The sequence below is a fragment of the Dermacentor andersoni genome, chromosome 1 (assembly GCF_023375885.2).
Source record: "Dermacentor andersoni chromosome 1, qqDerAnde1_hic_scaffold, whole genome shotgun sequence".
Classification (NCBI taxonomy): domain Eukaryota; kingdom Metazoa; phylum Arthropoda; class Arachnida; order Ixodida; family Ixodidae; genus Dermacentor; species Dermacentor andersoni.
The window spans coordinates 265,201,418-265,226,972 of record NC_092814.1 but is presented as its reverse complement, the minus strand read 5'-3'; the positions used below and the strand labels follow the sequence as shown (position 1 = coordinate 265,226,972).

Here is a 25,555-nt window from a genome sequence, read left to right as displayed (position 1 = left end):
ATCTGTAATCTGTTCATTACTACTTCGAATGGAGGTAACGTGGCTGCTCTTGGTACTGTACAGGTCAATATTGAATTCTTCCGCTGCTTTTACTATATCTTCGAGATTGCTGATGATATTACTCCGGTTATCTTTCAGTGCATGCATACACTCTCAGACAAAGGTACACCCTTTGGGGTGTATATCTGTCACAACGATAATCGTCATTACCTTGCTTGCATTTCCTTTCTTGAAAGCGCCGCGCCCGCTACTTTCCTGTCGAGAATGCTGTGTCACGCTGATAACGCGCAGACCATTCGTTACTTGGAAGTACTGGGCTCGCAACGCTAAAGCAAGGAAATATGAGCAAGACAGATGACGTTTATTGTTGTGTGGCAAGGTACGGCTCTTGATCACTCGTTCACTCTTAAAAAGGTTGCACCTTTTGGGCTGTATATTTGTCCCACAGCAATAATCGTCATCTGCCTTGCTACACTCTAGAAAACGTTTACACCCTTTGGGGCTTATCTTGTCCCACAACGATAATCGTCATCTGCCTTGCTTGCGTTTCCTCTCTTGAAAACTCAGCGCTCGATATACACTCTTAAGCAAAATTACACCCTTTTGCCACAACGATAATCGTCATCCATCTTGTCCGCATTTCCTTTCTTTAACGCGACGAGCCCGGTACTTCCCAGATACGAACGGCATGCGCGTTATCAGCATGACAGCATTTCAGACAGGAAAGTAGCGGGCGCGGGGTTTTCGAGAAAGGAAACGCAAGCAAGGCAAATGACGATTATCGTTGTGTAGCAGAGATACACCCCAAAGGGTGTAACTAGCCTAAGAGTGTAAGAAAAATTTCTGCCCTTTGAGTCGTATCTTGCGACACAACAATAGTCGTCATCTGCCTTGCTTCACTCTAGAAAACGTTTACACCCTTTGGGGCTTATCTTGTCCCACAACGATAATCGTCATCTGCCTTGCTTGCGTTTCCTCTCTTGAAAACTCGGCGCTCGCTATACACTCTTAAGCAAAATTGCACCTTTTTGCCACAACGATAATCGTCATCTGTCTTGTCCGCATTTCCTTTCTTTAACGCGACGAGCCCCAGTACTTTCCAGTACCGAACGGCATGCGCGTTACGAGCATGACATAGCATTGCCGACAGGAAAGTAGCTTGCGCGGCGTTTTCAAGTGAGGAAACGCAAGCAAGGCAGATAACGATTGTTGTCAGATATACACCCTAAAGGGTGTAATATTTTAAGAGTGTTGTGTGCCAAATATACACGCCAAAGGGTGTGCATTTGTTTAAGAGTGTACACTCTTAGGCAAAGTTACACCCTTTGGAGTGCCCCTTCTGCCACACAACAGTAATCGTCATCTGCCTTGATGCGTTTCCTTTCTTTAACGCTGCGAGCCCGGTACTTTCCAGTAACGAACGACATGCGCGTTGTCAGCATGATAGCATTCCTGACAGGAAAGTAGCGGGCGTGGCATTTTCCAGAGAGGAAACGCATCAAGGCAGATAACGATTATTGTTGTGTGGCAGAAGGGGCACTCCAAAGGGTGGAACTTTGCCTAAGAGTGTACACTATATTTGCCACAGAACAATAGTCGTCATCTGTCTTGCTTGCGTTTTCTTTCTTGAAAACGCTGTGCTCGCTACTTTCCTGTCGAGAATGCTGCGTCACACGATAACGCGCATGCCGTTCGTGACTGGGCAGTACTGGGCTCGCAGCGTTAAAGAAAGGAAATGCGGACAAGACAGATGACGATTACACTCTAAAAACAGTTGCACCTTCTGGGGTGTATATTTGCCGCACAAGAATAATCGTCGTCTCTCTTGCCCGAATTTCCTTTCTTTAACGCCGCGAGCCCGGTACTTCCAAGTCACGAACGGCATGCGCGTTATCAGCATGACAGAGCATTCGCGACAGGAAAGTAACGAGCGCAGCGTTTTCAAGAAAGGAAATGTGGGCAAGACAGATGAGGGTTATTGTTGTGTGGCAAATATACACCCCAAAGGGCGTAAACTTTTACACTCTCAGAAAAATTTACACCCTTTGGGGTTTATCTTGTCCCACAACGATAATCATCTGTCTTGCCCGCGTTTCCTTCCTTTAAGGCTGAGAGCCCGGTACTTCCCAGTCACGAACGGCATGCGCGTTATCAGTGTGACGCAGCATTCTCGACAGGAAAGTAGCGAGCGCCGAGTTTTCAGGAAAGGAAACGCAAGCCAGCCTGATGACAATTATCGTTGTGGGACAAATATACACCCCAAAGGGTGCAACCGTTTTAAGAGTGTAGAGTATTCACTCTTAAAACGGTTACCCTTTGGGGTGTATATTTGCCCCACAACGATAATCGTCATCTGCCTTGCTTGCGTTTCCTTTCTTGAAAACTCGGCGCCCGCTACTTTCCTGTCGAGAATGCTGCGTCACACGATAACGCGCATGCCGTTCGTGACTGGGAAGTACTAGGCTCGCAGCGTTAAAGAAAGGAAATGCGGACAAGACAGATGACGATTATTGTTGTGTGGCAAATATACACCCTAAAGGGTGCAACGGTTTTTAGAGTGTTGTTGTTGCAAGATAAACTCTTGAACAATGTATTCCCTTTGAGGTGTTTATTTGCCACACAACGATAATCGTCATGTCTTGCTTGCGTTTCCTTTCTTGAAAACGCTGCGCTCGCTACTTTCCTGTCGATAATGCTCTGCCATGCTATAGATAATAACGCGCATGCCGTTCGTCACTTAATTGGAAGTACCGGGCTCGATCGCAGCGTTAAAGAAAGGAAATGCGACCAAGACAGATGACGATTACACTCTAAGAACAGATTACACCCTTTGGCGTGCCCCTTCTGCCACACAACAATAATCGTCATCTGCCTTGATGCGTTTCCTTTCTTTATCGCTGCGAGCCCGGAACTTTCCGGCAACGAACGGCACGCGCGTTATCAGAAGGGGCACTCCAAAGGGTGTAAACTGTTCTATGCTGATAACGCGCGTGCCGTTCTTTACTGGAAAGTTCCGGGCTTGCAGCGATAAAGAAAGGAAACGCATCAAGGCAGATGGCGATTATCGTTGTGTGGCAGAAGGGGCACGCCAAAGGGTGTAAACTGTTCTTGGAGTGTATTGTTGTGTGGCGAGATGCGACCCAAGGGTGTAATTAAGAGTGTGCACTTTAAAAACAGTTGCACCTTTTGGGGTCTAGATTGGCCACACAGCAATAATCGTCATCTCTCTTGCTTGCGTTTCCTTTCTTGAAAACGCTGCGCTGGTTACTTTCCTGTCGAGAACGCTCGGTCATGCTGATAACGCGCATGCCGTTCGTGGCTTGGAAGTACCATGCTCTCAGCGTTAAAGAAAGGAAATGCGAGCAAGACATGTGACGATTATCGTTGTGTGGCAAATATGCACCCCAAAGGGTGCAACTGTTTTAGAGTGTGCGACCCAAAGGGTGTAATTTTGTTTCCACCCTAAAAGTTTACACCCTTTGGGTGGATGTTCACCACACAACAATAAGCGTCATCTGTCTTGCTCGCATTTCCTTTCTTCACTCTTAGAAAAATTTACACCATTTGGGGCGTATCTTGTCCCACAACAATAATCGTCATCTGTCTTGCCCGCGTTTCCTTTCTTTAACGCTGCGAGCCCGGTACTTCCCAGTCACGAACGGCACGCGCGTTATCAGTGTGACGCAGCATTCTCGACAGGAAAGTAGCGAGCGCCGAGTTTTCAAGAAAGAAAACGCAAGCTAGGCAGATGACGATTATTGTTGTGGGACAAATATACACCCCAAAGGGTGCAACCGTTTTAAGAGTGTTTAACGCTGCGAGCCCGGTACTTCCAAGTCACGAACGGCATGCGCGTCGTCAGCATGACAGAGCATTCTCGACAGGAAAGTATCGAGCGCAGCGTTTTCAAGAAAGGAAACGCAAGCAAGACAGATGACGTTTATTGTTGTGTGGCAGATATACACCCGAAAGGGTGCATCTGTTTTTAGAGTGTAAGAGTGCACATGTACAAAAAAGTTTACACCCTTTGGGTCGTATCTTGTCCCACAACATAATGCAATAATCGTCATCTGTCATACCCGTATTTCCTTTCTCTAACGCTGGGAGCCCGGTATTCGTCCAAGTCACGAATGACTTGCGCGTTATCAGCTTGACACAGCATTCTCAACAGAGCTATAGTGCAGCGTTTTCAAGAAAGGAAACACATCCATGGAAGGCAGATGACGATTATCGTTGTGGGGCATACATACACCCCAAAGGGTGTAATTGTTTTAAGAGTGTACACTCTTACACTTTTAGAAAAATTTACACCATTTTGGGCGTATCTTGTCCCACAACGATAATCGTCATCTGTCTTTCCCGCGCTTCCTTTCTTTCATGCTGCGAGCCCGGTACTTCCCAGTCACGAACGGCATGCGCGTTGTCAGTGTTATGCAGCATTCTCGACGGGAAAGTAACGAGCGCCGAGTTTTCAAGAAAGGAAACGCAAGCATGGCAGATGACGATTATCGTTGTGGGACAAATATACACCCCAAAGGTTGCGACCGTTTTAAGAGTGTAAGAAAAGTTTACACTCTTTGGAGTGTATATTTGCCACACAACGATAATCGTCATCTGTCTTGCCGGCATTTCAATTTTCTTGAAAACGCTGCGCTCGTTACTTTCCTGTCGCGAATGCTATGTCATGCTGATAACGCGCATGCCATTCGTTACTGGAAAGTATCGAGCGCAGCGTTTTCAAGAAATGAAATGCGGGCAAGACAGATGACGATTATTGTTGTGTGGCAAATATACACCCCAAAGGGTGCAGCTGTTTTTACACTCTAAGAAAAGTTTGCACCCTTTGGAGTGTATCTCTGCCACACAACGATAATCGTCATCTGCCTTGATGCGTTTCCTTTCTTGAAAACGCTGCGCCCGCTACTTTCCTGTCGGGGATGCTATGTCATGCTGATAACGGGTATGCCGTTCGTTTCTGGAAAGTACCGGGCTCGCAGCGTTAAAGAAAGGAAACGCGTCAAGGCAGATGACAATTATCGTTGTGTGGCAGATATACACCCCAAAGGGTGCAAACTTTTTTAGAGTGTAGAGTGTAAAAGCAGTTTCACCCTTTTGTGACAACGTTAATCGTCATCTGTTTTGTCCGCATTTCCTTTCTTTAACGCGGCGAGCTCGCTACTTTCCAGTAATGAACGGCATGTGCGTTATCAGCATGACATAGCATTCCCGACAGGAAAGTAGCGGGCGCGGCGTTTTCAAAAAGGAAACGCAAGCAAGGCAGATGACGATTATTGTTGTGTGGCAGAGATACACACCAAAGGGTGTAACTTTGCGTAAGAGAGTGTAGCACGTGAGTTAAACCACGCCGAATATTTAACTTTAACGCGGAATATATAACTAAATAAACCACCTGGGGTTCCTTACCGCGTGCACCCGCAATGCTGTGCGTACAAGAGCGCTTTTGCTTCACCCTCATCAAAATGGGGCCGATAACACAACCAGCAACCTGATTCTTAGCAGAATTTACCTTTTTTTTCTACTGCAAATAAACTATCAAGGATCAAGCTAGCCACCGCAGCAGATCAAGTCGTTTTGTGTGTTAGTGAAAATAAAAGATTTTCAACTTCTATTGACCATCTGTGAAGTAAGTATTCAGCAAATAAGCGCACTGCGTCTGGAAAGGCCCGTTTTACTCATTTGGTCAGGTCGTGACGCTGCGGTAATCGACAAAGTAATATTTGGTTTTCCAGGGGAAACGGATATTGCTTGAGCGCTGCAGAGTAGTTTTGCACATCCGTGAGAAATTCACTCCAACTTCGCGCCAAAGCGCGTCCTTTCGTTGTGCTGTATTCAATCACATGACAGCACGGCGGAGCACGGTGTGCACTCCGATTCTAGCTCCAGCCATGCGAGCTACCAGCTACTGCCAGCTATAAATAGCGTTTTTGATGTGCTTTGTGCGGCGCCAGCGGCGCTGGTGTCGCCGACTGTGCGATGCCTGTCGAAGATGGCGGATGTGCGGTTTTAGGTGGTGGATATGTATGAGACGTTAGCTTAGACGTTTCTATGCCATCCCGCTTAACATCTAAACGTTGCCGGATATGAAAAGGCACACACCTTGGATCGCAGTCCTCATACTCTATGTAACTGCCGAAGTTCGCTCGAGAAACTATCAAGGTAAGTGCTGAAAGTTCGCGCCTGTGTTCTCGCGAACGCGGCTCGGAACTCTCGCCATTTTGCGCTTAGTTTAGAACAGATGTCACGTTGTTGGGGCGAGACAGCGCGTGCGAATCCCCGTGTTTTGTTGACATGCTGATTCGGAGCGGTGTTTCTTGCGTCGGTGTATTGTCGGATTGGAGTGTTGAACTTGGCATGCTTGCATTTGTCATCATTCAATGACAAGCTACAGCCGTCGCTTGTTTTTTACTGGCTGTGTTATATAACCGTGAATACCGAAGCCCTGGTGCATTGTTCCTGGTAAGATATGGTAGTTTAGTTTCGGTATGTAGCAACATACTGGTACACGACGCTGTCTGATCTGTGTATCAGTAGGTGCGTTACACGCAGACAGATGATGTGGTTCTCATAGAAGCATGGTAACTTTCGTACATTTTTTTTATCGCGTTTACTGCGTTCGTCTTATGGGCTGGTTTTTCTACCGCTGTTCTCGTCCAACTGAAAAACGGCCGAGTCCGAATCACTTGGGTGCATTTTTATGCACTGTAAGTTCACTGACACCGCATTGCGCTGGCGATAAAGAGACTAACGTGCAGTTACGTTTTTAACAGCTTACTACTTCCACTGTCTGGTTACAGTATTGCCGTGTGGTTCCTGCGTCTGGGAACAGTTTTAATTGGTGATCACCGCTGCGTTGACTATTTCTAGTCACTGTATTGCGCCAGTGTTAACTGCAAGAAGAAAAACGATAACTTGAGTACGCCATGAGAAAAGACGTGGTCAGTTGTGAACTCTCTTGCAATTGTCCGGTGGAGAACATGCAGTCTTTGCTACAGGTATTCTGAGAACACACAAAGCACCTGTACCCTAAATATTTCACATTAGATGTGATTTGTGTTATGCATAATGTCAGTGACTACCTGATTGGCCCTGAGTTTTGCACATTCTTCACATAATACAAGGGGTTAATTGTAACAGGCATCTCATATCATTTGGCATATCATGTGTTTCTAGAACCTGTTCTGAAGTAAAACCAACGATTTGTGCTCTAATACATCATCATTGTCATTATTCATTGTTACCCTCCGCGGTTGCTCAGTGGCGGGTAACAATGAATATTGAAGGCTGCTGAGCACTAGGTCGCGGGATTGAATCCCGGCCACGGCGGCCGCATTTCGATGGGGGCGAAATGCGAAAACACCCGTGTACTTAGATTTAGGTGCACGTTAAAGAACCCCAGGTGGTCGAAATTTCTGGAGTCCTCCACTACGGCGTGCCTCATAATCAGGAAGTGGTTTTGGCACGTAAAACCCCATAATTTAATTATTCATTGTTTTGTTTACCATGTGCTTGGGTCTGGTAGCTAATGTGCCTTTTGCTTTAAACAAAACTGGTAGTGCCTTTTGTATTAGTCTGTTGTACCTTGTAGCCACTGATGTTGATACTTTATCTGCATTTGAAAAAAGGTAAATTTAAGGTGTGCAGGTCCTGTGGAAAGGGGAGGCCCATGTAAACAGATGTACCTGCAGAAGTGAGCATCAAAACTGCAATGCTGTCTCGCTGGAAAATGCTGTATTTGTACAGGCATAAACTATCGTGTCTGATACTGCACTTTTAGACACACGCTTGAAGGGTGTAGAATATAACAGTTCTCTAATCATGCCAACTGCATCAGTTCTTAAGTGTTGTATTATTGATGCAAAAATGCTACAGGATGTTTTTGTTTTCTTTTCTTCACTTCAGTGTGGAATTTGTTACTTCATTTGAAATTATACAAGATTATACAGAAGCCCACGAATACACACAAAATTGCTACGCGACTGGCCGCTCGAGGCACTTTGTGTGTATTCGCGGGCTTCTTTCATGCTTGGAAAAAACACTTATCTAGCACGTATTGAGCAACAGAAAGCTGTATCAGTAGTTTTTCATGTTGCTTTGCAACTTTCTCATCGACACTTTTCATCTAGTAATAATATTTGAGAAGTTAAGGCTAATTATGTAATTAGGCAGAATACAAAAAATAATCGAGTATCTCCAAGTGACAGCAAACAACATTACCTTGGTTCAATCTAGCTACATGGCATTTGCATATTTTTAAATCTTGGTGCATGATGGTCGGGACATCCTGTATATGTATGTATAGACAGTGACAACAAGGAAAGCATAGGGGGAATTACTGTCTCATTGGAAATCGCAGTTAACATTTCCAAGATAAACTCTAGTAGACATACATAGATACTCAATAAAGTAGACAGGAAAACGTTGCTGAGGTAGCTCTGTTGGAAATAGCATTGCATGCAAATTGTGAAGATGTTGGTTCGTACCTATCTGCAGCTAGTTGTTCTTTTACCCACTTTCATTTTCCTTTATATATAATTTCTATATTTCGATAAAACAAGTAATTCCCCCTATGCTTTCCTTGTTGTCATTGTCTGTTGGTTTCATGTGGTTGTGTCTTACTAAAGCCGGGCCACTTGGTTCCCCTTCTCGTTCACAAACACACACACATACACGTACATACACTAGATACTTCTTTTGTAATCATTAACAGATCTCTTAAAATCACCCGTGGCACTTAGCACAATTCTACTTAAGCTGTATTACTCTGAGGCAGACATTATTCGTCTTAAGAAATCCAAGTTAATATTTGACTAATTCACAAAAGCTTGCTAATAAACTTTACACTAATTAATTACATTGTGGTGCATATTGCAATTTATGAATTCTAGTCGGTGACTTTGAAAGTCATATTCACTCTGAACGATTTCTGAGGGTGACACCAGTTTCGAAAGATGTGTTCCCAAAGTTTGTGACAAAATGCATGGACGTTCCAGTAACTTTTTAGCTTCAGTGCATAAAAAGACATTTTGCTTATGCACATTAAAGGCAACAGAGCATTGCTGCAACATTGTTCAAATTGAAAAAAAAAAAAGTATTTGCAAACCTGTAGTCAGAAACACCATCTGCAAATGAGGGCTAAAGCCATGCATTTTTTAAAAAGGGTATGTATATTTATAAAGTGCAATAACATGTTGATACATTCCTAAACTGTACCAGGCAACTATTCATTAATTCTATTTGCAACTTGTCCTTTGCAGCTGCTTGTGTAATGTTACAGCAAAGCTCTACGTGAAGGTTATAAAAGAGCTGTCATGCTCATGCACCTCTGGATAAAGGCTAGTCCCTGGCCGAAACGTCGAAATATGTTTTTCAATGCGGATTTACTCATACATATATATAGCATATATATTTGCGTTTCAAGGACAATGGGTCCTCCGCAATATGCAAGTGAAGAAAAAGACACATGAAATATGTGGTATATATATATAGTATTATCTTATAATAATAAGCAGTGCCTTAGGGAATTGTCCGAAAATATCGTGGCACTTCTGTCTGCTAGATTCATCCATTCTCAGTGCATCATGAGTCCAAGGTTTATTATGGAGCTTGCATATTTACAGTAGGTAAAAATGACATTTTCTTAGCGTAACATGTTGCAATTCACAGATTATGTGTAGCAGGCTGTAGTTGGCTAATGTAATCTGCTAGTGCGACTGATCACTTGCAGTTCTTAAAAAATTTCTTTTTTGGTTTGTACATTTCTCCTAAGAGCTCTTTTCTGTTCTTCCAAGTGCTGCCTTTTTTCTTTTTTTGTGCTCTTTTGCACGCTTCTTTTTTTAACATTGGTTTAATTTCTTTTGTACCTTTGTTTCATGATACGCGAAGGTTAGAGCTATCCTGAGAGCCTCATGATCGAGCGCATTCTTTGCGTCCGCAGATGCTGATGCTTATCGCACCACGCTAGCTAGTTAGGTCGCGAAACCTCGTGAGCCATTCTACATGATGAAGCCTTGTACGATGCGGCGATAAACAAATGCAGCCTTATATCTTTCAAAGGTTGCTTGGACGTGCTTGAGTAGCGGCGTGCAAGCGTGCATGTATTTCATATTTCGTGGGCTTTTGTTTTTTCTTGGAAAAAAACCACGAGGCACACTTCAGCACTAAATAAATGCTAGACTCTGAGGTTATTTAAGGTGCCCTACAACTTTGTAAGTGACATGTTTGCAATTTAAGCAATAATAAAAGGTTTGCTAATTAAAAACAATTAATTAATTAATACTTGAAAAAAATACTGGCGGTAAGTACACATGACTTCCGCTACTATGCAGTAATTACGATTTCTCTAGAGCTCTTGGTTTTTAAAAAAATCTTGGTCCAAGTTAACTGGGACAACTGGTATAACAACTTTTTCTAGCATAATAGAATATAAAAAAAATAAGTTCTACATATTCACATAGAATCTGTATTCCCTACTAATTAAATACATAGTAAATGTAGCACAGGAAATAATTTTTAGTTCTTTTTTTGCTTAAAGTAATGCATGGCAGCAGCTTGTCACACAGCATGCAACAATTTTGTCAAGACAGGTTATTTTCACAGTTTATACACTTGAAATCGGTGCACTAAAGATACCAAGTTTTTTTTTTTTTAATTGTTCATTAGACGTATGATGTTTTGTTGAGAAGTTCGTTCAGTTGCTTCTGTGAAGCAAGTATTATTTGATCTATCAAATAAGATACAGCATGCAGTTGTGTGTTGTTTTGTGCAGTACAGCACAGATTTGTTTCCTCGTGAAAGAACCAATCTGGTGGCAAAACATAATGTATTGGCTATGCCCTTTCTAAGTGTCGTTATTGATGATGAATAGGCCAGAAAATGAAAATGCCGGCACTGTTTAAAATGAAGCCATCATGGGGCCTGCCATGTTCCAAGAGCTAATGACAGCAGCAATAAATAACTTTCTGAGGAAGATGAAGGTTTTTAGCTTTTGTCAAACTTCTAAGGACTATGCAATGCAAAAATTGACAAAGCCAATGTCTACAAATTATCTAGCCTAGATATTAAAGCTAGCGATTAGTCAATGAAATGCCTTCAAATATTTAAGAAACTTGTTCATGCAGGAGCTACCAGGAGTGCACTCCATCTTTTAAAGTATGAGTCTAAGTCCAAATGTTAAAATTTTTGTTCTTTGTTAATTAGATGTGTGATTTATTGGTGAACATGTTGCAGCAGAAATCATGTTTCTGAGCTTGTTGCTTAAAAAGATATTGCAAAATCTGTAACCCAGCCTGTTGTTTGTAAAACTTGAAACTGAAGGTACCAGTTTCATGTGGAATTCAATAATACCCGAATTATGTAGTATTTCTAACATTTTAAACTATGTTAACACTGGGCTGGCTTTTTACACATTGAAGGATTTCCTTTCTTTGTTGCATTTATACACTGTAGTTTCCTCATTTATACTAGTATCAGGGGTATGAAGTTCAGATAGCAAAGGCAAGGGGAACAAAAGTTTGCCAGGAATCAATACACAACAAGGCCACAGTGTGCGACAGATCTCCCTACAGAGGTGCATTGAAACTTGGTGATTAATAGGGAGGGTGGCTGTAGTATTGTGAAGTCAGGTGCTGCACTGAAAAGAAACAAATTAAGGGTGTCAAACTAAAATCTTTTTTGGTTCCGTTCGTGTTGGAGCTCACACTTTTTAGTTCTGTTCTGGTTCATCTCTGGAGCATCTTTAAATGGCCCAGTCAGGTTCAAACAAGTTCGAAGAAAAACAACATTCGTGTGCCTGGTAGAAACGCGCAATGATTTTAGTGAAACATAGTTCCTTTGGCTACTAGCTGTATAAGACAGTTTTCTCTTGCACAGGCTTTAACTTGAAAAAGTTATCACAAAACTGATTTGCCATGCACGGTTGGATTTAGGGGTCGAGATTTGCACATTCAGTGAGCTTAGTGGTGCTTGGTGCTGTCTAGGTAGTGTTTTACCGCAATACCGGTCCCCTGAAATTTCTCTTTCATTGAATTCTTTAAGTTGCCCACGCTAGTTGCTTATACTGTGCAAAATAAATACCTAATCTATTGTTAACTACTCATATGTTACATGTTCATTTGATTTTAATGGAAAAAGGCACCTAGTTCTTAGAGAACATGTAATATCATAGTAAAATGGGCTGCTGGAATAGCTGGTATATGTTCATAGCTAAGAAGCGACCACAATAACAAGACTGGGTGAGTGATGGTGCTGAACTCAACTCACAACTAGGTGCATTCTGCATGAGTTGTGCACCTGTGATGGCCAGTGGGAATGTGCGTGTATGGAGGTGAGTTTTGAAGTGAACTGAGAGGTTGCAAATGTTGGTCACCAAATGAGTGATGCATATGCATAAAAGGTGGACTGGGGATACGGAGTTATGTATTTAAAAAAAAGAGCGCGAACGGGAGGAACGAATTTCTGATTTTGTCCCTGAAGTAGTGTAGATGTTCAGTAAATGTTAGGCTCGAATATAAAATGACGCTGAGGATTGTTATTTTTTTGTTGGCATTTGTAGGTGAAGTCATTTTAGCGAACAGTGAGGTTGCGAAAGTATTGTAATGGCTATTGGGGAAGTATAGGATGCATGGTTTTTCTATGCTGGTGGTGACTTCTCCACAGTGCGCCCATTTGGAGATAACATAACTGCCTCACGATAACATAAGTGATCCGAATGGTTGGATGCGGAAATGGCAACCACCTGTTGTCAGTGTACACCTTTGTTGACCTACTGGGCTTGAAGGTGAGATTTAAAAGTCAATGGGTAATAATATTCCACTGTAGGGGACTTATTGATGAGCCCTCAGGAGTTCTAGTTGAAGGTGTGGGTTATGCCTCGCAGTCGCTAGAGCAGGAAATGACCGTGTTCAAAGAAAAATCTTATTTTAGTAACGGACAATGGTACCATTTAAGAGTTTTAAGAAACTAATACTGTGGGATGACAACCACTGTTAAAAGTACCTTTGAAATCGAGAGATGAATTATGAGCTTCTTATCTTTCAATGAATTTTACGGATCACATTTAAGGTGAGAAACACATTCTTCCCATGTGTAAAACAAATTGCTTAGGATGGAGTAAATTATTAGAGTATAGGAAACAATATTGAAAAAAGTGGAATTCCTTACATTACGCAGGTATGATGAGAGGGTAGTCAGTTTGGTGTTACTGCAAAAATGAAGCAACCTTTTTGCCAACAAATAGGGAAGAGCATTAGTGTCAAACAAGAATTACATATCAAAAGGAAAAAAATGTTGGTGTCTTGTGAAAAATAATTTCCCACATGGGAAGAGTGAGCCTGTCTCAGAAGGGGTGTTACCCAAGATTGTTCAATTTGTCCAATGTTGATAGGCATGTTATTAGTCGGATTGTGCTAAGCCATTAATTGCCGGAGCAGAGTGTAATAATGATTGTCAATGAATAATCTACAGAAATTTGTGCGGTTAACAACTTATCAGATTGTAAAACACTTAGTGTAAAACCACCGTTGGGAAGTCAAAGTGATGGCAGTTGTTGCATGGCGTGCCATTTTGCAAATGAGATTTGGAATGGGAGGCTGAATATATGCTGATTTCTTACAATATGCAAAGGTGCTTGGAGGCAGGAGCTGTAGGAAGGTCAATCTGCACTTCATTAGTGGCCAAAGTGTTGTAGTATTGAGATTGGTTATAGTCTCCAAGTTGGAAGTTCTGTTGTTTTTCAAAAGGACCTACACATTGCTCCTATGCTCAATCGTCTCAATCTCAATCGTCAATTCTGGCATCCACCAGGAATTCTGCCTGGTCATGGAAAAACTGGTCATAAATGAGCTTCACGTAAGCATTTGAAAGTGATGTAAAAATAATGACAAATTCTAGAGCTTCTTTTAAATGAAGGGGAGTTTGTTGAACTAATTGGAAGTAGTGAGAATTTGAGATTCCAGAATTTCTTGTATTTCAAATTTTGAAAAGCATTCAAGTTGAGGCTTGTTCTACCAGAAAAGGGAGAATGGAATGTTTTGATGGTCAGAGTTTCTGAATTGCTAACGAACCAGTCGCAACCGTATGAGGCAAGAGCAAGAGATCCTAAAGTGCCATTTGTCCGGCTTTGGGCAACATGCGATGGAAACATAGGTTGGGATTGTGGGTTACCAAGTACTATCAGGTACTACGTAATCATTGGTGGCACACGCGAGTTGTAATGACGGTGCACCATGCGCACCTCCATCAACCAGGCCCCATAGTTAGTGTTTCGCATTGTAGGTGCCAGCGATTACAAATGTGTGCATGATGCGAGTTCTGCCAACTTGAATTTTGTCAACCAAATCCGTGCTCTTGGCTGTTGTACTGGAGCAAGCCACACTATTTTTGGATTCTGCTTACTTTGATAATTATTCAAGATTAATTAAGCAACTCTGCAAGTATTAATTTTCGGGCAAAACTTTCGATGAGAGAGTTGTAGAGAGTTCTAGAAAGCGTCTAGTTCAGAATCTTTAAACTTCCTACTTGTTAGGTAATCATTTTTTATGTGTCCTAAAGAAAGCATGCAAAATATGAAATAAGGCACATGACATGCCTGCTTGCGTGCCGGAATTGGAGTGCTCGCAAATGTCCCACGTATGAATGAAGAGCACATCTAGCCTGTCTGCTTATCTCTATCATGAACCACTGCGAGGGGAGCACATCACTGGTTAAATAGTACAGCCAATGCTTCCATCGCTGCCCTGTCACTTTTTAAGCGGCAGTGCATCAGGCTAGATGTGCTGTTCGTTCGTAAGTGGCACCTTTATGAGCACTGCGATCACTGTGCGCAAGTGGGTATGTCACATGCTTTTTACATATTTTGTGCGCTTTCTTTAGAACGCAGAAAAAATGCTTACGTAACAAGTAAAAATTTTGAAACTGCTAAATTATATCTTTTCTAGAACCCTCTTTAATTATGCATCACGAAATGAATGGAGTTACAAGGCAAATTGTATACATTGCATGTAGTAGCTGCCGACTTACAATTTGATCATAAAATGCCAGTTTTTTTACAGCTTGTTTACGATACTATATTTAATTTGTGTTGAGTTTATGGTAAAACTAATTTAAAAAGAAACATACATTTGTCGACCTATTTTTCAGAAGCTGATTTTTCAGACCCGCTAGAATATTTAGACCCATGCACGTGCAGCAGCGTCGCCCGTTCATAGTAATGGCAACTGCAATTTGTCATTACAGGAATATTCACAATTAATCTTCATGAATATTCTTGTGAGGGCTAGTTCACAGCATCCCTCCAGAATAATTAAAGTTTTTGCCTGGCCCACCATGGGCTGCATGTTGATCTGTTGGTATTTACATGATAGAACACAGCACACTGGCTTATGTAGTACTGAATTGATCCAAAAAATAGTGCCGTGAGACCATCTGCTTTGGCATAGTAATACATTCAATCACAAAAAACTCGTACATTTAATCTCCATTCACAATCATTTCTAAAGCCTACAGATTTCTTAACCCCAGGGAGCCTACGTCCAAAGGCCAGAGGCGCCGATCACATTCTTTTGGCAGATAGGTATGTGCCATCAGATGCTCCCGCTTATATAGCGTGGAATTCTAACCGAAAAAGTAGTGCCAAGGAGAGCACCTTTGTTTTGCATAATAAAACAAGAAATCGCAAATAAAATGTACCTGTATTGGTTCACAGGTATCTCTAAAGCACACACACTTTATAATGGAATACTGCATGTATTTCAACAGCCTCTTTTTCATTCTTGTGCCATTGTGTATTTGCCTCTGGATATGAGCCTATTCTTGGCCAGTCTTGCAGAAGGGGTATGTGCAACTGTGAGACAATGAATATGGGGTCCTTAAATGTGGTTACATGTATGTCTCGCACTGTGTGTCCGCCTGATTTGATGTTTGCATTTCACCACAGTTTGTGAATGGTGTAGTGCATAAGAATAAACATTGCATAAGGTTACATGTTGCATAGGATGAAAATGAACATAATTGTACACATTGCATTTAGTTGTATAGTATTTACTGCTTTACTAAGCGTTGCTTCACATAAATTCCAACATCTGCATTTGATTTGCTATTTACTTAGTTATAAACACTTAACATACTAATAAAATAGTTTTGTATGTTTTTCACAAAACTTTAGAATTGTTTTGCTTCAACAGTACCATTCATATTTTGAGGTTGGCAGGTCTGATAATATGTTTAACTACACGGCTTAGTCAACATACCATTTTGTGATGGAGACAGAATGTCATGCTTCGTTTGAAAGCTCTGTAGACTCTAGTGCAACTGATTCATGAGATCATGATTAGGATCTTTGACTACCATAGCTGTTGTTTTATGAAAGCCAGATAAAAAATATAACATTTGTTGGCACAGAATGGCTCACATTTATAAAAGTAACACTTTAAAAAAATATTTTTTAGAATATTGATTCACAATGCACATATATGCTCATTGTAAGCAGGGGCAAGTAAACAAACATGGAAACATTTCAACTCTGAGCATAGTATACGGGAAATGCAAGTCCCTTTGCTTGTGTCACTATGGCACTGTTCATAGTGTTGCGATCTGTTCTGCACGAAGGCAATAGGAGTCGACAGTTTAGTATATGCGCTGTGAAATTTGTGTAATATTTAGAACCATTAACTGCTCGGCCAGTTTGTAAATATTCTTGAACATGAGGCATGGAAAATGTGGAAACATGGAAGGAATACTAGGTCTGCTTCTGTGGCCTTCATTTCTCCTATGCCTCATCTACAATGTGATGAGCAAAATGAGAACAAGGTAAAAGCAGGAGCAAACATTTCGACAACTGGACTTGTCTCTTCATTTGCCTTGCCTTGAAAAATTTGCTTTGAAGAATACAAGTCCACTTGTCGAAATGTTGGCTCCCTCTTTTACCTTGTTCTCGTTTTGCTCATCGTGTTGAATTTCCATCTCCTACCTTCCCTGCGTTTTCCCTGGACATCTACAATGTGCAATATTTGTAGAGTAACAGTACAGAAATTAGAGTTGATCACTTGACAATAGTTTTTTCTAAGCTCTGCAGAAAACTGAAGGGATCACTTATATGGCAAATCTGTTGCAACAAATTAGCTCCCAAAAAGGCTAATAAAGGTTTTGTGCTATCAGTTTGCCCAGTGCCAGTTGAGCTGCCATACATGTGGCTTGTGCAGATGGCAGTTCCAGATTTTTTTTTTTTGCATCCCTTTATTTTTTCTTCACTTAATGGGTTGCCAGTAAAATTAATTTGGTTTAGTTTTTTTTTTTATCAAGACATGGTGAATTTATATTTTTTTACTCTACAAATTTGATGGTGTAGTATGAGCTTACACAAAAGCAGAATTGGACAATGTAGTTTTCAAAAGATATTTCCCACATATAAACAACTGTTTTGGTTTATCTCCTTTAGGACCATCATGGCGTTTGAGGAACGGTATGCTGCTAGAGCGGAGCTTGCGTCTGCAGCCCAGCTGGACTCCCGAGAGAGGCTGGAATGACCCAGAAGAACGAATGGCAGAAGAGCCCCGTTTCAGGCATGGGGAAATTAGTATTTCGAGTGACCGGGAGGCACCTGAACTTGGGGAGCGCAGTAGCCTTGGTGGCCCATCCAGTGCAGAGGTTGCTGAGAGTGATGTCTCTGGATTAGACAGCCTTGTTGATGAATCTGCCATTGTAGTGGGTAAGCTGTATTATGTGTTCCCTGTTATAATTGGGCTCCCCTTGTTGGCAAAGCAAACAATTGCTGTCATGTTTTTGCTTACTTTCTTACAGGCTTCAGCAACTTTTAAGAGTGCAGCTGAAACCACTATAAAACAACAAGAAGTTAGCTACAATCAATTTCCATTTAGCCTAACATGGAAATGGTACAGCTACAGTTGACTTCCATTAATTTGACCCTGACGGGACTGATGAAGTTGAACCAATTATTTGGTGGGTGAAATTAAGATGGAAAACACACCGTCTATACATTTGGCAGTACTTACCTAAGCCTAACACACCCCCGAATCAAAATAGCACTCACTTTCCATGTGTCCAAAGCAGAAAACATTAGTGCTTATAAAAAAAAACTTAAAATATTACAGCACCTTTTTTTTTTTTTTTTTTTTTTTGAGCAGGAAAAATGGGCAAGGGTGTAATAGGTGTTTCACCATGGCAGCTGGTTTCCTAAGTCAGCGTCGCCGCGTGGTTTTGAAAGTTAGTTTCGCTGCAGTAGATTGTTGTTATGCGGTAAAGCATACAAAAGCAGGCGGTTTTGATATTGTATCCGATTGGAACATGCAGGCAATCCTAGACCTAATTTTCTCCTTTTTGTCCTGCCAGTTCTTTTTGTATGAGTGCTACATCTTTTATCATAATTAATTTTGTGAGGACAATGGGGGGGTCTTTTCAGGCCACAGCATAAAATGTGCAAGTGTTCTTCTGCTAGTTCGTTTAATAAATAGCAGTGTGCATTTTCTAAAGCAATACATGAGGTAATGTTGCTTCGGTGTCTTGAAGGAATTATGCTTTAGTAATAAAAAAATTTGTGCACTCAAAAGATTGAAGCTTTCGCAGAATGGGGGACTTGCGTGAATATTTTGTGTTCCGTGCACTTTATGTAGAAGGAAGCATTGAAAAAAAAAAAATTACCTTTTGGATGAATCCTTTCTTGGTAGTCGCAAGAAGCAGTAGACAGATTTGTGTGTGTGTGTGTGATTGTTATTCTTGCTGTCGGAAACACTTGAAAGTGCCTGTTTTCTTTTAAGAACTTGTATTTTTCTTTAAAGGCTTTGCCGTCATTCCTATAACACTGTTCATACATGCTTCAATTTTCTATCGCCTTTATGCTTGCTTAGCCCCTTCCATGATGCAAGCTTAAATGGGAAGCTGTTGCTTGGATGGAGCATTGGTGCTCTCTGCATGTACCTACCTATCAGGATATGGTGCAGATCGTATTCCAAGATAGGTCCCATCAAAGTTATGTGTATTCCAATGGGCAAAAACACTCGGTAATTCGATTGAGCAAGCATTTGCGATGGTCAATTAGAACATACCGCACTCCGACAATGCTCTGAGCAGTGCGCCAATTCACACGGCAGCGCCTCCAGCCAACATTGCTGTGACCCCGCCATAGAGGAAAAGCTTAGGAGAGACCACTCAATGCCGCACGCAAAGAAAAATAAAAAAGCTGTAGCGGAAATTTGACCCGCTGTCCCTTGGCAAGGCCGCCATTTCTGCGTCGCACCGTAATGCGCCAACCACTGTTGCGGCACAATGCGCGTCATGGAAGGTATCTGTCCTGGGCTTATTTCCTGCGGCTGTCCTGGGCTGGTCTTTCGCGGCGAGTCATGGCGACAAGTGAGCCGCGAGCGGAGGAGAACAAGGAAAGCGGCCCCTAGAATGACGTATGCATGGGAAACTGGTGTCAGGCGGACCTGCCCGACTGCTTTATTCGTACTCGCGTCTGGTTCAGTCGGACCGGTTGTTTTGCACTATCGTCAGCTCGTGTCAACTCTCGGTCGCGCTTGTTTCTTTACAATGACAACTCTAAACTTAGACATCCCAATGGAAAGGTTGTTTGCGGCAGTGCACCATATCCGATTCTGTATGACAAGACAGACCCTGAATACAAGGATGCGAAGGCGATGCCCAGTACTTCGTTCTCCTTGTCTTTTGAATGCGGCAATGCCGCAATGCCACACCAACATTTTTATGATCAGCGGTAACAACTTCATTGTCTTAATAAGACATGACTTGCATTAAGAATGCAGGATGAAAAATGTAAACACGGCACCAATCTGTCAACAGACGAAGCAAAAAGCATGCGAGCACGCAGAGTGATGGAGGCTCAGTCCGGCCGCCGCAACTCCGCTGCTTTGGTGGCAGTCTTAGGTGGCAGTAAAGACTAGCGGCGCCATCCTTCAAGCTGGCGGGAAAGCAAATCTGCTTCCCTCCCAACCTTCCTCACAACTACGCTCTTGTCGCCCTCCCTTTCATCTCCCTCGTAACTCCTTCACCTTCAACGGTCTCCACGCCGGTGCTGGCTTAGCCCGCTCCCTGAAGTTTCGTTTTCTGCCGTTATCGGGAAGTGAGCGTTGGCCAGCGTGGGCAGTTTTGTGGTCCTCGCTTGCTGTGTGCTTGCACTTCATGATATTTCCCAACTCACACCATTCATGCATCATGCTATGATGCACGAATACTTCAAGAACAAGTCCTTCTGTTAATTTGAACAAATTTTTGGGCCCCTTCGGGTTCGAATTATCGAGATTCGACTGTGCGTCCGTATCGCAAACGAAACCTGTAGCAACTGCCAGAGGAGGTCAACCCAGCGTGCCTCTGCCTACCTTCCTCCTCCGTGACGCTTCGCCTTGTTTCTCCTTCCTCACTTTGCTGAATGTCACCTAAGCTTTCCTTTAGGTTGTGTTGATTTGCCACACGCTCCTTTGTACTTTCTCTAGCTCAGAGCCTGCATCGATAACCTGTGAGGTGGCAGATGCCTGCTTTAACTCCCTAGTGAACTTTTTCCAGCAGCACGAAGGCACAGAAGGGTTTTTAAGGTCATTAGATGAGATGACATCGTTCGTGGCTGCTTGCTGATTTGCACAGATGCGCCAAAAGTCCATCATGGACTGAATGAAACCAAGGAAGAGCACCACTTGAAAACATTGTTCTGTAAAGTTTGGCCAAATAAATGCTTTTTGTCATTTTTCCCCTGTTTTGTCTACTTCGTTTACTGTTTTGAAGTAAGATATTTGGATGCACCTGGTCATGTTTCCAATTATTCTTCTGATAAGACAAACAAATTTTCATGGCCCCTTCAAGTTCATCTTAAAGGGAGCCTACTGTATCTTATTTCTCATGGATTTTCCACACTGTAGGTGCCTCGGGTGACAGTGGAAGAGTTGATAAAGCCACCCAGACCAATTCATCAGAAGAGGATGTAAAATTTGCAGCACCGCATGCAGGGGCATTGAGAGCAGGACCTGATGATAGCCAGCACTACGTCGTGAGGAAATCTGCCTCTGTTATCTCTGATATTTCTTTTGTAGGTGAGTGTACAGGCACTTGATGACATCCCAATGTACTTTACCAGTATGCAAGGAAGGGGGTGCTGCAAAAGTGCCTTCAAAAAATGGGTGTGGCAATCTCTGTGGGTATGCCAATTGTTTTAGCAACAGCTGTCTCCAACAGTTAAAAATCTGGAATCACAGACGAGACGTGCACACTATAGTTTGGGTGGTAATTATCCAGCCAAATTTCACCACTGACCTATTAGATTAATAACTTTTGCTGTTGCAGTTGTGGAATTCAAGCCCGTCAGTCACTAAGGCATGTCTGCTTTAATGGGAATCCTAAACACCAGTCTTGATGTATCGGTTAGCAAACTTTCAGTGAAATTCATTGGCCTCCCATGTTTCATTTTCCTTCAAAGCCTTGCTGTAAAAACCAGAATATAAGTCGGACCGGAATGTAGTTCGACCCCACAAAGTTTAATTCTAAAAGAAAGAGAGAAAAAAAAAGCGTTATAAAGTGGTAAAAAATGACTGGTATATGAGACGAGGGTCAACTTCTTGCCGCGGTGTTTTAAAAAAAAGTTTGCCCTATATTCCAGTTTTTATAGCAATTGGGACGCTCCACTTAAAAACATTTTTTTTTAAATATATGATCCTATTTTGATAAAATTGGCATTACTATTGTATTTTGATTTGCTGATTTCAGATATGAAGTTGGTTTTCCTGTTTGACAAGTAGTTTCTAAAATATTAAGAAATTTGTGTGGACTAGTGAGAAGGCTGGTTGTGTATGAAATGCTGGTTATGAATGAGACTGGCATATCAGAATGATGTTGAATGATCAGAGTTTGCAGTGCTGAAGTATGAATGTTGTAGACCTAGTTACGCCAAATTTATGTAGCATGTCATAATTTTTAAAGTAAGAAAATCTAGTAACACCCAGGACAAATTATTACTTTTTTTGAAAATTTCTGTAATATTTGTTCATGTTATAGGCCTACTGCACTCTATTTGTCTATCTTACATGAAAGAAAAGAAAGGAATTATTGCGATAGGATGAGTAGAACCGAGATATCATCACTTCAAAAGGGTGACACCCATCAGAAATGCTTCCTGAAAAAAAAAAAAAAAAGATTCGCAACATGCTTATCAAGATTATGGCAATGATTAAATCAAGAATGATACAGGGGTCCAATCAAGCATGCTCTACACCAACCTGGAGTTAAGGTATGCAAAAATATATTTGGGCCAATTTTTGGCTCCAAAGAGCAGCGTCTCCCCATAATGCTTTGGTCGCTTAGTGGCTTTGGCGTTACACTGCCAAGTAAGAGGTTGTGGGATGAAATCTTGGCCATGGCGGCCTCATTTTGATAGGGGCAAAATGCAAGAATGCCCATTTACCGTGCGTTCGGTGCACGTTAAAGAACCTCAGGTGGTCAAAATTCATCTGGAGTCCCCTACCATGATGTGCTTGAGAATCAGGTTGTGGTTTTGGCTCATAAAACCCAAGAATTTGACTATTTTCTTTTTCTCCCTTTAAGTACCGCCCGACAAAACTGTGTAACGCCAATGGATTTCATATCTTCACATATGGCGCAGTGCCACTTTGCTTATCTTACTGAGCCTTGGTGCTGCTGCCATGTTTCTTGCTGCCATTTAACAAGCCGAATAAGCCTCTGTACAATTTTAAACGCGAATAACTAAAAAAATATGGTATAAGCCTCAGGGTGCCTACTAAGTGGACTGCCCTGAGCACTGACCAGCTTCAGCAACAACAACAAAAAGCAAGAGAGAGTGAGACAGAAACCAATAAACAAATGACTTTTGGAGTGGTAGTACTACAGTTGAACCTTGGTAATAACGAAATCGGCGGGGAATGCTAAAAAAAATCGCTTTTGCAAGAATTTCATTGTTGCAAAATGAGACAGTGCAGAAAGGTAATGCATTGTAGAATGAAACTTTACTGTCAAAATTCCGTTAGCCTACTTCGGCAAGCTTTGCTTGAGGATATAGAACCGCATTGTCGACAGTACAAAGTGTGCCACATACGTCGATCAGCAGTGGTAGCACTGCAGTGGTGCAGTATTCTCGGTCATTTGCTTTCAGAGACACGATTACTTTTGCGAGGTTTTGTGTAACTTGGCACCGGGTGCAGAGCAACAGCGCTCCACACCGCGTGCATCAGCATTTCTCCAGCGCACGCTGTTGCCCGTGTGTGTGTGTGTGGTGCCGTGCCCGGTGTCGAGCGCGAAAGTTCTAGTATCTCGTATACCCGAAGACAATCGATCGAGAGTAGTGCCCCTTTTCACAAATCTACGTCCGGCACCGAATCCGCATGCGATGCCTGTTAAGTGGCACTAACACCAGCATTCTTGAAGTAAGGGGTGCCTATTATTGGATGATCGCTCACTCGTGGCCTGATACGTGGCACTCCATGCTGTGACCACCATCTCAAGCACCATAAACAATTCCACGTCGGTGAGACGTGTATTTTCTTGTCTTTGCTGCATTTTTTTCACTGAGGTGCACATTCCACACTGCACTAGGTGTGCAAAGACCGTCGTTACATGTCGGTAGCAACATGCGTGCCGCTTCAAACGAGCAATCAACAAACAAGATGGCGGCCACAATGTGTTTCTGGCACATGCGATTGCTTCTGGTGCTTGGTTGTTTTTGTAAAAAAAATTCCAGCACTCACGCAAATGTAATGTGGTGGTATTGTACACAATTTTAGTGTAAAGAAATCACATTTGAGCATATCTTGGAACTTGCTAGCCTTGTGCAAATAGGTAATATGCGGGGTTACATTCCGGCAAATTTTGTTGATTCGACATTGTAGCACAGCGACATTTTGTTGTCAAGAGGTACGAAATGCTTTGAATCCTATGGGCGTTCGCCGGGGATACGAAAATATTTCGTTATCACGAGGTTTTGTTATTGTGGGTTTTGACTGTAACTTCATTATTTTTAAACCTAAGGGTTGGGCAGACTGTAGCAGCACCTTGTGTTTTGGGACCAGGCATAAGACTGCACTTGTGTGTTCAGATGTATGTTTCTCTGATGTGGCATATTAAAATAACCATTTTCAAACATTGTGATTTTATTTTAAAAGCTGTGCTTTTATGTGCTGAATTTTTTTCTTCCCCTGAATTTCAGTGCTTGTAGCAGGTTGCAGTGCTGTAGCTGTATTTGGAGTGGTTGCGGCTGGTTACTGCTTCTACAAGTGAGTGTCTTTTTCGAGAGCTTAGCCTCTTCTAGCAGGTTGGTGCCATTTTATGGCATAAAAGGTCTGGTTTCTTTAATTAGAATAATATGCTAAGGCAAAAGTAGGCTGGATTTTGACGTCGTGTGCGATTGTGCAATGGCAACAAGTCACCATCTCTCTCTTGAAAAACAGTGCTCAGCAGACTCCCAAGAAAATTGTGCGGGTGCATCTGATCAGGTGCCTAAGTTACACTCATCTCTGCCGTACAAACTGGTTTACAGATTGCCATAAAATGTGAGGCAGTTTGCCTTATGAGTAAATTGACATGTTGCGAGAAAGTGTGGATATAAAAGCATTTTGGCCTTATCTGACCTCTTCAGTTTTCTGTAACAAGGTCACAAATTTCACCCTAGGGTAGGTAATGATATAAAACCTTATGAAAAAAAATGTTCCAAAAGCCAGAGGAATTCACACCTGTCAACTTTGCACTGGCTTTACTCAATAAAAATTTAAACAAAACATTAATGTTTCGCCACCTATGCGGGTGGCATTGTCAGTACATGAATGGCCGAAGAGAGCGGATACATCCTGCTTATCTATGAAGCAGCTGTACACACCTGGCAGGAGGCCACAGTTAGAATTGCCTGTCAGATCACAACGGATAAACCATGGTTCACTGAATTTTCTCGAGCCCCATCACCGCTCCTGCGTCTGTGTTGTCACATTATCAAACTCAAAACACGTGTGCTTTTGTCATGCAGTGATCAACCAATTCCGCTTTTGCATGTGTCTCATGCGTTGACTTCGTTGACAGGATTTATGTGTTCATTGAGGTGGACTGCTTGAACTGCGATGGCAGTTATATTGGCATGAATGGGCACCTCGGTGGTACTCGTCTCATCATCATGGCAGGTGATCTATGATGCTTGTCAAGGGAAGAATTATGATGACGGGTGTGGGCATTGTGCACCTTGGCACATCATGCACCATGGTTGGTGCACGCCTGCTCATCAACCGCAGTCCAGTACAACCTTGAAGAAACAGTGGACGACAACCACGTGTACACTTGGAAAACATTTATTATGATTCCAACTAACACTTCGAGCAGGCCAGCTTGCTATAGTTTACATCACTGAGGGTTCCCCCGAAGAGAATAATAAACTAAGAAAGTTTCCCGACTTACCAGCTGGGGATACGGGCAGCTGCAGCGACTGTCACAGCAAAAATGTGGTGGTCTAAACATGTGCGGGAAAACTGGAGCGCCAGTGGAGCCTTCCACAACTGTGAAAGGAAGGTTTCAGTCCTCTCCTCAAACC

General features: G+C 42.3%; 1 protein-coding gene across 2 annotated transcripts in view; it reads left to right on the top strand.

Annotated features, from left to right (window-relative positions):
• Positions 1-5,981: 5,981 nt before the first annotated feature.
• The window catches only part of LOC126548204 (uncharacterized), a 50,702-nt gene continuing 31,128 nt past the window's right edge, over positions 5,982-25,555 (top strand). For both annotated transcript variants that reach the window (XR_007602887.3, XM_050196352.3), the window contains exons 1-4: positions 5,982-6,177; positions 17,453-17,722; positions 20,901-21,071; positions 24,191-24,257. Coding sequence is in view for 1 of the 2 variants with exons in the window: in XM_050196352.3 (XP_050052309.1) it covers positions 6,102-6,177; positions 17,453-17,722; positions 20,901-21,071; positions 24,191-24,257 (584 nt within the window). In the remaining variant the exon portion in view is untranslated. The remainder of the gene's footprint in view (positions 6,178-17,452; positions 17,723-20,900; positions 21,072-24,190; positions 24,258-25,555) is intronic.